Raw genomic sequence first — 13,192 nt, 5'->3', positions numbered from 1 at the left:
ACTGAGGTAAAGAGCTGCCTCATCCTCCTCTCTGCTCTGCTTGTGAGGGATTATCATCCTGAATACAGCTGATAAGATCTTGGGAATGGCGTTCATGAGGAGTCATGAAGTACAGAGAGGTCAGACAGGACAGACTGTCTTAATCTGGGACTGTGGTAATGGAGACTGCATACAAGTGCTACTGCTCATTAATCACTTCCCCTCTCCTCTCTGTACTTCATGTCTCCTCATGAACGCCATTCCCAAGATCTTATCAACTGTATTCAGGATCATAATCCCTGATAAGTAAAAGGGAGGGGAGAAGAGAGAGGCAGCGCCAAATGTGTAGTACAGTATAAAACGATTACAGTAATGAGAAAAGTAATGCGCTTACCAGAGTTTGTTGTGAAGAGTCACAACGCCTTTGACGAGCCTGGCTGGTAAATGGACCAGCGGCCAAGGGTGCCTTGCTGCAGCCTAGGTTCCAGGACGCATTTAAAAAATTTAATGCGAAAGCGAAGTAAGATAAACAAAAAAAAGAAGAAAAAACTGGAACTGCAAATAGTATTTGCTCCTTGGGCGCTGCTCGGCTGGATATATAACGCAGGAGGTGAATAAAAAAGTATTTATTGGTCATTATTGGACCAATAAATACTTTTTTATTCCCCTCCTGCGTTATATATCCAGCCGAGCAGCGCCCAAGGAGCAAATACTATTTGCAGTTCCAGTTTTTTCTTCTGTTTTTTGTTTATCTTAAATCCCTGATAAGTAGGAGAGAAGGGTGTTGTGAAGTAACTTGTCCTGCTGTGTGATTAAGACAGGTTTGGTGTGTACTAATAAGACGGCGGACATTTTATTTTCCCTGTTGATTGTTCTCCAGACAAAATGAGCCATTTTAACTAATGAAAGGAAATTGGGAATATATTTATAATAAAGTAATATTTATGTATTTTCATTTTCTTAATTCTTAGAGAACCCCTTTAATGTAAAGATTCATCTGTGTGAACTTTGGTTTGATAACTCTTCATGCGTCACCTTTAGCATTAAACCATTATACTACTATCTACTACCAAAATCTCTTGAAATTTTCAGCACCTGAAAATCTGCAGTCACAGCTCCACCACAGACATCAATGAGTTCTGTCATGTCATAATATGCATCAAAAGTCCAAATGCAACTCTTCAGGTTGAGGTGTTTGTACAGCTGAACTGTCTTTGGTTCTCTGACATTGGGATCAAATTGGTAGGGACGATCATAACCTGGACCAACCGCAATGCTGTCATATGTCACCTCATCCAGAAATCCAGCTTCTGCAAACCAAAATACAGATGAAGAAATGTCATCGTAGATTTTATATAATAACTAGGTATATAAGTGCTTAAAAAATCTGACCAAGATCCTCTAAATTTAGTGACAAAAGCAGAATATCTTTTAGCTATAAGACTAGAAGCTGTACTCTGATGAAGGACTGAGAAATAGTAATAACATCATCAGGTAACTGTACTGAGCAAAATAAAACTTAGGGTACATTCACACCACTGTATGTATTTTGTTGTCCATGGATGAACCATGTCCTTTCAAAATCCGTATGTCAATTTCACAAAAGACAGAATATGTCCTATTCTTGGCAGCAAAATGTGGTTCACGGACCTACAGAAGTCAATAGGTCTGAAAAAGAAAAAGGTTGCAACCCGGACGTCACACAAAATACATACGGTCGTGTGAATGTACCCTTAACAGAAGCAACATTTACAAATATTAATGCAGACACATACGGTATTTTCGAGCCCAGTACCTGAAAGGCCTTTCAAATCACGGATGGTGACAAGATTGGAGCATACATGCTGATGGCGATAAACGGATTCAGAAAGCAAGAAGTGAAGGTTATGCAGTGGCATTGTAGAGATAAGTGGCAGCATGCCATCCTGATGTGGAATCTGCACCGAGATATGAATTCTGAAAGTAGAAAAAAATTGTATTTAGTTCATTCTACCTTTTACACTTACAGAACATAAGTAGAGTTCTCTGTTCCTACCATGTTCGGCACGTCCATACTTTACACTGCAAATACTATTTACAGTAAAAACTTGATAGCATATAGTTTCAAATCATAACATTTTAAATGAGAAATAAAAAAATCCACTAATGCTAGATGATAAATCAGAATTATTGGTAAGATCAGCTGATAAAGTGGTAGATAAAGTGGTAGAGGAGACAGTAATTTTTAGTTGAATGAAATTCTTTTCATGTAACCTGGCCAAGCTTATGGATTATTGCTAATTGCTCGGCTATACCTGTACTTGCAATTTAAAAGCACTGCAAATACAGGCCCCAAATGTGTACTAACACTCATACCATCAGTACATATAAGTTACCTGTTGGGATGTTCTTTGTGTTTAACATCCAGATACTTCAGAGTTGCAATGAATGATTGAGCCTGGAAGCCTCTTGCGGTGCCGGCTACCACTGGCGTGTGGCATATTGCACTGTCAGTTCCTATTGTCACTATATTGCTTCGCAGTGGTGTTCCCATATGTCCAACTTTATCCACTGCTTTCGCAACACAACGTACATGGAAACGTCTGCTGAAATAAATGCTATCCAGCACCTAGTCAGCATAGCAAGGAAAAATATATGAATACTGTTGACTAATCTTTTAATCATCATTTAAACGTGAAACTATTTTTATTACATTTTTGATGTCCTACTACTTAAAGGAAAGGTCTCACTGAAAATCTTATTTGCCAGTTAAAACCAATTAGCAACACATATCATTTTTTCTAATCTGTTTCTGATTGCAGATTTTTTCATTCTATTTCCTGAACATGATTATAGGGGCGGCCATCTTCCCTGAGTTGTTCTTATCAGCATTTAGAAAGCATTAAGAAAATTGCTTTGCGGCAGCCCCATGGGCCATAGAAACAATGTTCAGGAGGAGACCTCACTGACTTCTATGGAGAGTTTTCTAGGCATGCTCTGTGACCTGTGCAGAGCTCACTATACAAGAAAAGAATAGATAAGATTTGACAATCATCTATTGTGAATGGTGGATCCTGACCTATATATACACAGAGGTTAAATCATTACAGGCAGGATTAGAATGACTGATAAGCAGATAACTACAGTAAAGTGATCTGTATGACCAAGAAGTGGCGCCGATTATTAGGCTTGGTGGCTAGTGCAAAAACTACAGGATTTTAAGTTTTTTTGTTTAAATTTAGATATTAACATGAAAAATAAAAATGTGTTTTAAACAATAGGTCATTTTCTGATGACACATTCTCTTTAAGGAGTAGATTGATGTTTATCTGGTGAACCAATTCATATAGGTAACATGTCACTTCATTATTTGTCAGAATCATTTGAACACTGGCTCCAATTTCATTTTTACATTTACAGCAACTACTCACCATGTGATTGACCCCAGTGAAAGGAGTGGTATCAGTTACAGTCTCAAAAGGAGATCTTGCCCCATTAGAATCGGTGGGTGCTGCCACTTCCCAGCTGAACACAATAGTGGACTGATTAATGCCAGCCTCCTCACACCGTTCCTTCATCACAAAGTACTTCGGAAAGTGTGGGTCACATGGAGTGACACAAATAAGTGGGTACCCAGGAGATGGAGATTTCTTTTTGCCCTCCTTAATAACTTCCTCCACATGGTCAAAGTCGGCCAGGGATACAACCTAAAAGTAAAAAAAGAAAAAATCCCATAATTTCCATTACTAACATTTTGCCATTTTTTTGGTCACCCTGCACCCCTCCAAAAAAACGGAATAAAAAGTAGTCAAAAATTTGTAGGCATCCCTAAATGGTATTAATAAAAACTACAGCTCACCCTGCCAATGGCGTACTAAGGGGTGGGTATGGGGGGGGCGATCTGCCCCGGGTGCCTATGGGGGTGCCAGAGCCTAGAAGCAATGAGCGCTTCCATCAATACAGATGGAAGCGCTCATTGCTGGAGCGCCGGGAGCTGCAGTCCTATCACTCAGCTCCCCCGCTCAGTCTCTCCCACACTGAATGGTGAAGCAGGGAGAAGTCTCCACCATTCAGCGTGCCAGCACGGATTGTGCTGCCGGCCTGTGTGGGAGGAGCCTGCAGCCTGGGAATCTGCATAAGCTCCACCCACACAGTGCTGCATGATCTGTGCCTGCAAGGGAGAGATGACTGAGCTTCAGGAACAGGACAAGGTGAGGAGGTAATGTGTTTGCATGGCATTACTACCATGGAGGGGGCACAGAGAGCATTTCTACCATGGAGGGGGCACAGAGGGCATTTCTACAATAGAGGGGACACAGGGCATTAGTCCTAAAAAGGGGGCACAGAGGGCATTTCTACGATGGAGGGGGCACGGAGGGCATTACTATTACAAAGGGGGCACAGAAGGCAATACTACTACAAAGGGGGCACAGTGGGTATTACTACTATGAAGGGGCACAATGGGCATTACTACTATGAAGGAGGCACCAAGAGCATTACTCCTGTGAAGGGGGTTGGCATAACTGTTATGCGGTATTGAGTGGGTATTATTACTGTGAAGGAGGCACAATGGACATTACTACTGTGAAGGGACACAGAGGGCATTATTACTGTTATGGGGGCACAGTGAGGGCATAACTACTCTGAAGGGGCACTAAGAGGGCATTAAAACTGTGAAGGGGGCACAGAGTGGGCATTACTATTGTGAAAGGGGCACATAGAGGGCATAACTACTGTGAAGGGGGCACAATTAAGGGATAAGTACTGTAAGGGGGCACAGTGTGGGCATAACTACCGTGAGGGGGCACAATGAGGGCTACTGTAAAGGGGTACAATTTTTGTATTGGGGGTGCCAGAAAAAGGACCCGCCCCAGGTGCCAAACACCCTAGGCACGCCACTGCACCATGCAAAAAAACAAGTGCTAAAACAGCTATGTATACGGAAATATAAAACAAGTTATGGCATCACAATTTGGCAATGCAATGTTTTTTCAAAAGTTTTTACAACAAAAAATAATAAAAACGATATAAGGTAGTTATGTCAGTGAACAGTGAACGCCTTAAAAACGCTTAAAAAATACAAGTGAACAAAGATGGCAGGTGCCATTCCCTACAGATATGCCTCAGGCACACAACAGTGTACATTTTAGATTGTAATTCTCATGCTCAAGGGGGTTGGTCCATTCAACAGTTTCCTATCGGGTCCAGTCTTTCTTAGTTAAGGCCCATATATAAATAAAGAATGCAAAAATATTGGTTATCACCTTTCAATCTGCTACTTGTTAAACTGTCAGTTTGCTAATGATTGACCACGATGACAACATATCAGTTGACTGTTACATTCTAAAGGCCCCTTTATATGGGCCAATGATCACAGCAATTGTGGGAAGGAGCGTTCTGGGGAATGATAACTGCCCTGTGTAAAGGTACCACTGATCACCCAGTGAATGAGCAAATGCTTGTTCATCAGGTGAAAGCATCACAGGTGCAGTCACCTAGGTTATTGTTTCTGGGCAGACTGCGCTGTCTGAACAGGCATTTGCTGCCCAGAGACAATGATTCTCTATGGGGACGAGCGATCGAAGTAGCAATCCCACGTACCCATACAGCAGAGGTGATTGCTGCATGTAAATGGAGCTCTCACCCTCTGTAGGAACAAACAGGTCACTGGCGATTATTGCCTGCTGTGTTGGCCCCTGTAAAGGGCTTTAAGAAGTGAATTCAGAGGTGACAAAAATTTGCCTTCACTTCCTGTTGTCACGTTTGCCAACAACAAAATATAACAATGTAACACAAAACAATAAAACAGATGCAGTCACCCATCTTTGTTGGCTGCTCTGACTTCTGATTGACTAATATATGGTTATTTTTAATGTAAGGAAGTTTTTACAGTAGAAATCTTTATTAAATCAACACTCCAGAAAATAAACCTATACACTAGGCCTTTACGCCTAATGCTAGGTCTGAAAGGGAATGCATAACTTTTACCTCTGGTGTTCTCTGAATGAACCTGGCAGTGGGTATAACATAGTATATTCCCTTGGTTCTGGATCTGTGGGTCACCGCTGTCTTTACTGTACTTTGGTCCCTGCGTGTGGGGACTGGCCAATGCTGTGACGTGTCCCCAAACAGCACATCACTGCTGGGTCATGTGCTGCTTGGGGATGCCTCACCGATGCAGCCAGTCATTGGCTGCAGCAGTGCACTAGACTCCATGCATGCTGGAAGTTTTCATGCAGGGACTGAAGTGCAGTGAAGACATCAGTGGACCCATTGTGCCAGAAGCAAGCATCAGGGAGCAGGTAAGTATGCTTCACTCGACATGTCGCACTGGGTGGGGCTAAACTATATAAAGTTAATTATATGAAGTTGGACAACCCCTTTAAAGAGAATCTGTCACCATGACTAACACTAAACTGTTATAATGTGTGGATATCCTAAGAGACACAGATTCCAGCATTGTAATTCTCCTCTCTAAACTCCCCCACAGTAATGCGGCAAATGTGGTATGTCCTTTGCATTATAATGCATCCTCCAGACATCCTCAGAATAGTGTAGTGGACTCCTACGTACTTCAGTCACATACAGAGCAGTGACACATTACACGAGAGGTAAGAACGGAGAATGTGCATCAAGTAGCAACTAACAAATGCATAAAGGCACATGCCCTAGAATTTGACAGCCATTTTAATTATCATCGCTAAAACTCATTTAATGTGATTATTTTGTGATGGTATTGAATTCTGAAGATAGGCAATAAATGAGAAAGACAGCATATTAAACCTCCAGCAATTTTTCTCTAATTGATATATACACTAAGGTGAAGGTCCATTCATTTTAATTACCTCTGGTGCAGGTAATGACTCAGATCTAACTGCATAGTGAATTCATATTTTACGAGCAGTTCACAACTCCGTAATAGTAGAAGATTTATTGGCCACTGTATATAGTCAGAATAATATTTCTCCACAAAATAAAGTGAATGGACAAACAAAAAATAAAACATAAAGATTGGGTTATAAGAAATAACTACTAGCGCCATACAGAAGAGGACTGCAATGTCTGGAGTGCTATGTAAAGGCTGCCTCCTAATTTCCACTTTTAAGCACATTAAGGGTACTTTCACACTTGCGGCACAGGATTCCGGCAGGCCGGATCTGTCAAAACGTATGCAAACTGATGGCATTTGTCATACGGATCAGGATCCTGATCCGTCTGACAAATGCATTGAAATGCCGGATCCAGCTCTTTTTTTCACATTTTTTGCGGTCTGAGCATGCGCAGACCGCAAGTGTTCTGGAATTTTGGACGGAGATAAAACCACAGAATGCTGCGTTATTATCTCCGTCCTGAAAAGTAAAAAAGACTGAACTGATGACATCCTGAACGGATTGCTCTCCATTCAGAATGCATGGGGATAAAACTGATCAGTTCTTTTCCGGTATTGAACCCCTAGGACGGAACTCAGTGCCGGAAAAGAATAACGCTAGTGTGAAAGTACCATTAGCAGCAGCAGTAAAAAACCCGTCATTGATCCTTTTTTATTTGTGATGCTTGGCCTTTGTCACCCTTGTATTAAGGAACCTTACAAGTCCAGCAGCAAGTAGATTGGATATACAAAATAGAATGAAGGATTGCCATTTAAATTTTCACCATCTGTACTGTGATATGATTAAAGAAGAGGAGGATATCATGGAAACCGCCAGCAGTATTTCGTATGCCCTCAATGATGATGTCACCATAAAATGCAGTGCAATCTACAGGATTGCGGAGTTGAAATCTGCACTGCTTGGAGAGCAGCAGAAGATCCATTCTGCAAGAGCCGAGGGAGGCACAGCGCAGGCACAAGAAGAAAGGGCTAGACGAGATGTCTAACCCTGTCAATCCAGGGGAAGAGACGAGGAACTAAAGCTGTAGGAGTGTTACTAAATGGTTGCTAAATACTCTGAGGGCTCTGGCGGGGCCCCTTAGTGCTACTAAGCACTACATATACATACTTGTTTTTTCTCTGGAATGGGACCACAGAATTACATAATTAAGGTACCGTTTTAGTCAGCATGAACAACCGTACCTGGCTATATGCCTGGTTTAATACGGTCAATCATGCTGACACATGTTTTTTACAGGAACAAAGAATTATTTTATATATTTAGTAATTTGTTTTAGTCATATGTGTCTAACAAATCTGTACTACCTATGATGGAAGGAATATTGCCTAATATTCACTATTAATTGTTGGGAGAGCTATCAGTTTTTTTTATTAAGTCTCCAAGCAAGTATAAGTAAAACCGATGTACTGTCTGAGGCTTCAGCCTTGTAATGTACACTGGGATGTACTGATGATAACAGTGCAATAATAGTAAGTTTTAGATAGTAAGTTAGTAATTAATAGATGACTCACTATAGGTGGTGATGGTAATATTAGACTTCCTGTTGCCTCCTGGTCCAGAATAGTCACTGTTGCAGTTGTTATATCTCCAAGCACAGCTTCAACAGGGTCATCAGGTCCAAGAACCAGTGAAAAGGATTCATGCCACTCTCTGTCCTCATTTGACAAGATTTCCACCTTGAAAAATATGTGATCAATGCCTGCAAATTGCAATGGATGATATCTGAATCTGGTTCACGATTTTTAAATATTAGAAAACTAAACGTTTAGAAAATGTAATTCTTATAAATGAGATGTTAGAAAAGAAGCCAACATTTGGTAAGTATGTTTCTTTTACATACAGAGATATTGGCATTTTTCTAATTTGTTGAAGCAGCTATAAGTAACAACAGGATGTGCAGCCATGTTGGCTGCCATTCTCGATTTATCTTCTCAGAAGCTAATGGTAACATTGTTAGTGTTCAGTGTCGGACTGGGGTGCCTAGGGCCTACCAGTAAAATTCATTCTCGGGCCCACTGTACAGATATATTCAAATATTACCTGCACACAGAGCAGCAGACATCAGCAGGATGCTTCAAGATGATTGATTATGGGAGCCCCTGCAGGGACTTTGAGAAGGCAGATCCCTGGGAAAGGAGGATATTGACTGGCCTGTCTCTCTACCTAGAAGTCATCTCAGCCACCTGATCACGTCTATAATAACCTGCGTAGTTCCTTAAATATTCTACCCAGTTTTTACATGAACTTACGCTGGCTGAGGTGCTGTACACTACCTATCTATACAGGGAGTGCAGAATTATTAGGCAAATGAGTATTTTGACCACATCATCCTCTTTATGCATGTTGTCTTACTCCAAGCTGTATAGGCTCGAAAGCCTACTACCAATTAAGCATATTAGGTGATGTGCATCTCTGTAATGAGAAGGGGTGTGGTCTAATGACATCAACACCCTATATTAGGTGTGCATAATTATTAGGCAACTTCCTTTCCTTTGGCAAAATGGGTCAAAAGAAGGACTTGACAGGCTCAGAAAAGTCAAAAATAGTGAGATATCTTGCAGAGGGATGCAGCACTCTTAAAATTGCAAAGCTTCTGAAGCGTGATCATCGAACAATCAAGCGTTTCATTCAAAATAGTCAACAGGGTCGCAAGAAGCGTGTGGAAAAACCAAGGCGCAAAATAACTGCCCATGAACTGAGAAAAGTCAAGCGTGCAGCTGCCAAGATGCCACTTGCCACCAGTTTGGCCATATTTCAGAGCTGCAACATCACTGGAGTGCCCAAAAGCACAAGGTGTGCAATACTCACAGACATGGCCAAGGTAAGAAAGGCTGAAAGACGACCACCACTGAACAAGACACACAAGCTGAAACGTCAAGACTGGGCCAAGAAATATCTCAAGACTGATTTTTCTAAGGTTTTATGGACTGATGAAATGAGAGTGAGTCTTGATGGGCCAGATGGATGGGCCCGTGGCTGGATTGGTAAAGGGTAGAGAGCTCCAGTCCGACTCAGACGCCAGCAAGGTGGAGGTGGAGTACTGGTTTGGGCTGGTATCATCAAAGATGAGCTTGTGGGGCCTTTTTGGGTTGAGGATGGAGTCAAGCTCAACTCCCAGTCCTACTGCCAGTTTCTGGAAGACACCTTCTTCAAGCAGTGGTACAGGAAGAAGTCTGCATCCTTCAAGAAAAACATGATTTTCATGCAGGACAATGCTCCATCACACGCGTCCAAGTACTCCACAGCGTGGCTGGCAAGAAAGGGTATAAAAGAAGAAAATCTAATGACATGGCCTCCTTGTTCACCTGATCTGAACCCCATTGAGAACCTGTGGTCCATCATCAAATGTGAGATTTACAAGGAGGGAAAACAGTACACCTCTCTGAACAGTGTCTGGGAGGCTGTGGTTGCTGCTGCACGCAATGTTGATGGTGAACAGATCAAAACACTGACAGAATCCATGGATGGCAGGCTTTTGAGTGTCCTTGCAAAGAAAGGTGGCTATATTGGTCACTGATTTGTTTTTGTTTTGTTTTTGAATGTCAGAAATGTATATTTGTGAATGTTGAGATGTTATATTGGTTTCACTGGTAAAAATAAATAATTGAAATGGGTATATATTTGTTTTTTGTTAAGTTGCCTAATAATTATGCACAGTAATAGTCACCTGCACACACAGATATCCCCCTAAAATAGCTAAAACAACTAAAAACTACTTCCAAAAATATTCAGCTTTGATATTAATGAGTTTTTTGGGTTCATTGAGAACATGGTTGTTGTTCAATAATAAAATTAATCCTCAAAAATACAACTTGCCTAATAATTCTGCACTCCCTGTATGTAGTGCAGTAAGTCTACAGGGTTATGTGCCACTTCTGCAGAGGGTGGTAGACTAGGGTCCCACCTTGCTCAGGGGCCCAACTGGGAGATTTACCTATACCCCTGTCACAGTCCGAGCCTGTTAGTGTTATTGACTGAACACTTGTTGAGAAGCTATTTCAAATGTAACAACCAATATGGCTATACTTCCTGTTGTCACTTTTGCGAAAATTTAATGTCCACCAAAACAAACCTGAAAAACAAAAACCAAACCAATATCTCTGAAAGTAAATGAAGCAGAATTACTGAACTTTGGCCTCTACTTGAACTTCTAAATTTCCAAGCATTTGGTCAATTTTACACACACACACACACACACATACTTTTAGATAAATATATCTATTCACACACACATGTACTTATCGATTAGATCAAAATGACTTACCTGGGCTAAATTTAAGAACTCTGCTTTTTGGATAATAGTCAACTCCTGACTGGGCAGATCCATCTCGAGTGCTACAACGCACCTTTGATGTCCTGTTCTGGTCTCCTCTTCTTATTACTTTTATGTTTAAAATGGCTACTCCATCTGGTTCCTGGGGCTCTCTAATTTGATATGTAGACTCCTCAAATTCAATGGTGGGTGCTATTTTTTTTGGGGGGGGGGGGGGGAATTGGATATCATTACCAAAATGTTATCATGCAGCAAGATAAAAGAAAAGTTAACTATATTGAAATGCAATTGTTGGTGATAGTTCTCGTGTATCAATAGCACTTACCATCCTCATCATTTGAAATGGTAATGGTAGCCATATCTATTTTCCCAATTCTTGCTCCACTCCAGTGATTGCCGAGAGGATTGCTTAGGTAGATCTTTAACTGCTCTTCTGGTTCAAACACTGAGTCGTCAATGATGAAGATTGAGCAGTTTTTCAGCTGTCATGGGGAATAAGAAATGTTACGTGACTACATTTTTGTGTTGTTTTATTATATGGGTGATTTCTATGAAATTTGTTATGTGGCACTTAATGGTCTGTCAGTGCTTTCCCACTGTCTGCTCAACAACAAACCAGATGTTAATCAGAACTCACTTGGGAACATTTACTAAGAAAATTGCACCTGAATTCTGTGTGCCATAGATGGAGTACATGGTGTGAGCCAACTGTTTTATTATGTATTTCAGCAGGCTTATTTTATACCTACATAATGTATTAAAGGGAATGTCAGCTCCGAAACACCCCCCAAATTTGAGTAAGTGGTGTAAGTGATGCCGACTCCAGTTAAGTAATTTTTATCTGCATACTCACTTGCATTCCAACACTGTGCTTCAACAAACCAGCAGTAAAATGCATTGAAAGGACTCCTCTTTGAGTCCCCTCCATTATGTTTGTGAGCTTGGGAGTCCTCTCCGTGCATTTTACGGCTGGTTTGTCAGAGAACAGTGTCAAAACGCAAGTGAGTATGAAGTTGAAAATGACATATTCAGTCTTCTCGTCACTTAGGGTGGGTTCACATCTGCGTTCTGGATTCCGTTATGGCTTTCCATTATAAAATGGTTATAACAGAAAATAATGGAATCCATAAGATGAAAGTCAAAACGGAAGCCTTTAGAGGCATTCCGTTTTGATCCATCTTAATATAAGTCTATGGGGAATCATAACGGATCCATCTGGGTCCCGTTATGCAAGGCGGAAAACAAAGTCCTGTCGACAGGACTATTTTCTCTGTTCTGCATAACAGAAACCAGACGGATCCGTTATGCTTCCCCATAGACTTCTATTAAGACGGAAAGCAAAACGGAATGCCTTTTAAAGACTTCCGTTTTGCATTTCGTCATAATACAAGTCTATGGGCAGCATAACGGATCCGTCCTTCCGTCTTATGCATTCCGTTATAACCATTTTATAACGGAAAGCCATAACGGAATCCAGAACGCAGATGTGAACACACCCTTACACTATACACTGCTTACTCTAGTTTGGGGGCTGTTTGGGTACTTTTTCCAGTATGTTTTACATACTGTAATTAATCTTGGTAGCAAGTTTCTTACTAAAAATGTTAAATATAAGCACATAAGAACTACTAGTCTACTCAAGTTGTTTAGCATGTTGATTTTTAAGCAGCATCCACCCCTCTTAACAACCCCTGAAGATAATGTTAGTCACTGTTCAAGCAAGATGTAAAGAATAAAGATGTCCATACATATTAGTATAAAGTTGATAAAAATGGACGATTTCAACCAAAATCCTCATTTGACAGGTGCAATTTAACAACTTAGGATCATTTTAGCTGACCAATGACAGACTATTAATATCTGAAAAGAAGTTGGCTTTGCTTGAAATTTTCGAAAAGATGAAAGATCTTTATTTGAAAGAACATTCCCAGAAAGATCTTTCTCCATCGCCCAATATCATTGAACATGTATGGACAGTTTGAACAACTGTAATGGCCAATATTGACTAAAATGTGTATGGCTGTGAAAAGATCTTTCACCATTTGATTGTTTATTGAACTGCTGTTTAGCC

General features: G+C 40.8%; 1 protein-coding gene across 1 annotated transcript in view; it reads right to left on the bottom strand.

Annotated features, from left to right (window-relative positions):
* FRAS1 (Fraser extracellular matrix complex subunit 1) overlaps window positions 1-13,192 on the bottom strand; it is a 487,428-nt gene that overhangs the window by 23,957 nt on the left and 450,279 nt on the right. Inside the window, exons 60-66 of the mRNA XM_040418026.1 lie at window positions 11,447-11,603; window positions 11,113-11,313; window positions 8,360-8,547; window positions 3,390-3,665; window positions 2,355-2,587; window positions 1,775-1,935; window positions 1,075-1,289 (exon numbers count right to left, since the gene is read on the bottom strand). Coding sequence (XP_040273960.1) covers window positions 1,075-1,289; window positions 1,775-1,935; window positions 2,355-2,587; window positions 3,390-3,665; window positions 8,360-8,547; window positions 11,113-11,313; window positions 11,447-11,603 — 1,431 coding nt within the window. The remainder of the gene's footprint in view (window positions 1-1,074; window positions 1,290-1,774; window positions 1,936-2,354; window positions 2,588-3,389; window positions 3,666-8,359; window positions 8,548-11,112; window positions 11,314-11,446; window positions 11,604-13,192) is intronic.

The sequence above is a fragment of the Bufo bufo genome, chromosome 2 (assembly GCF_905171765.1).
Source record: "Bufo bufo chromosome 2, aBufBuf1.1, whole genome shotgun sequence".
Taxonomy (NCBI): domain Eukaryota; kingdom Metazoa; phylum Chordata; class Amphibia; order Anura; family Bufonidae; genus Bufo; species Bufo bufo.
Note: the sequence above shows the minus strand (reverse complement) of the source record. Positions and strands in the feature narration are given on the sequence as shown.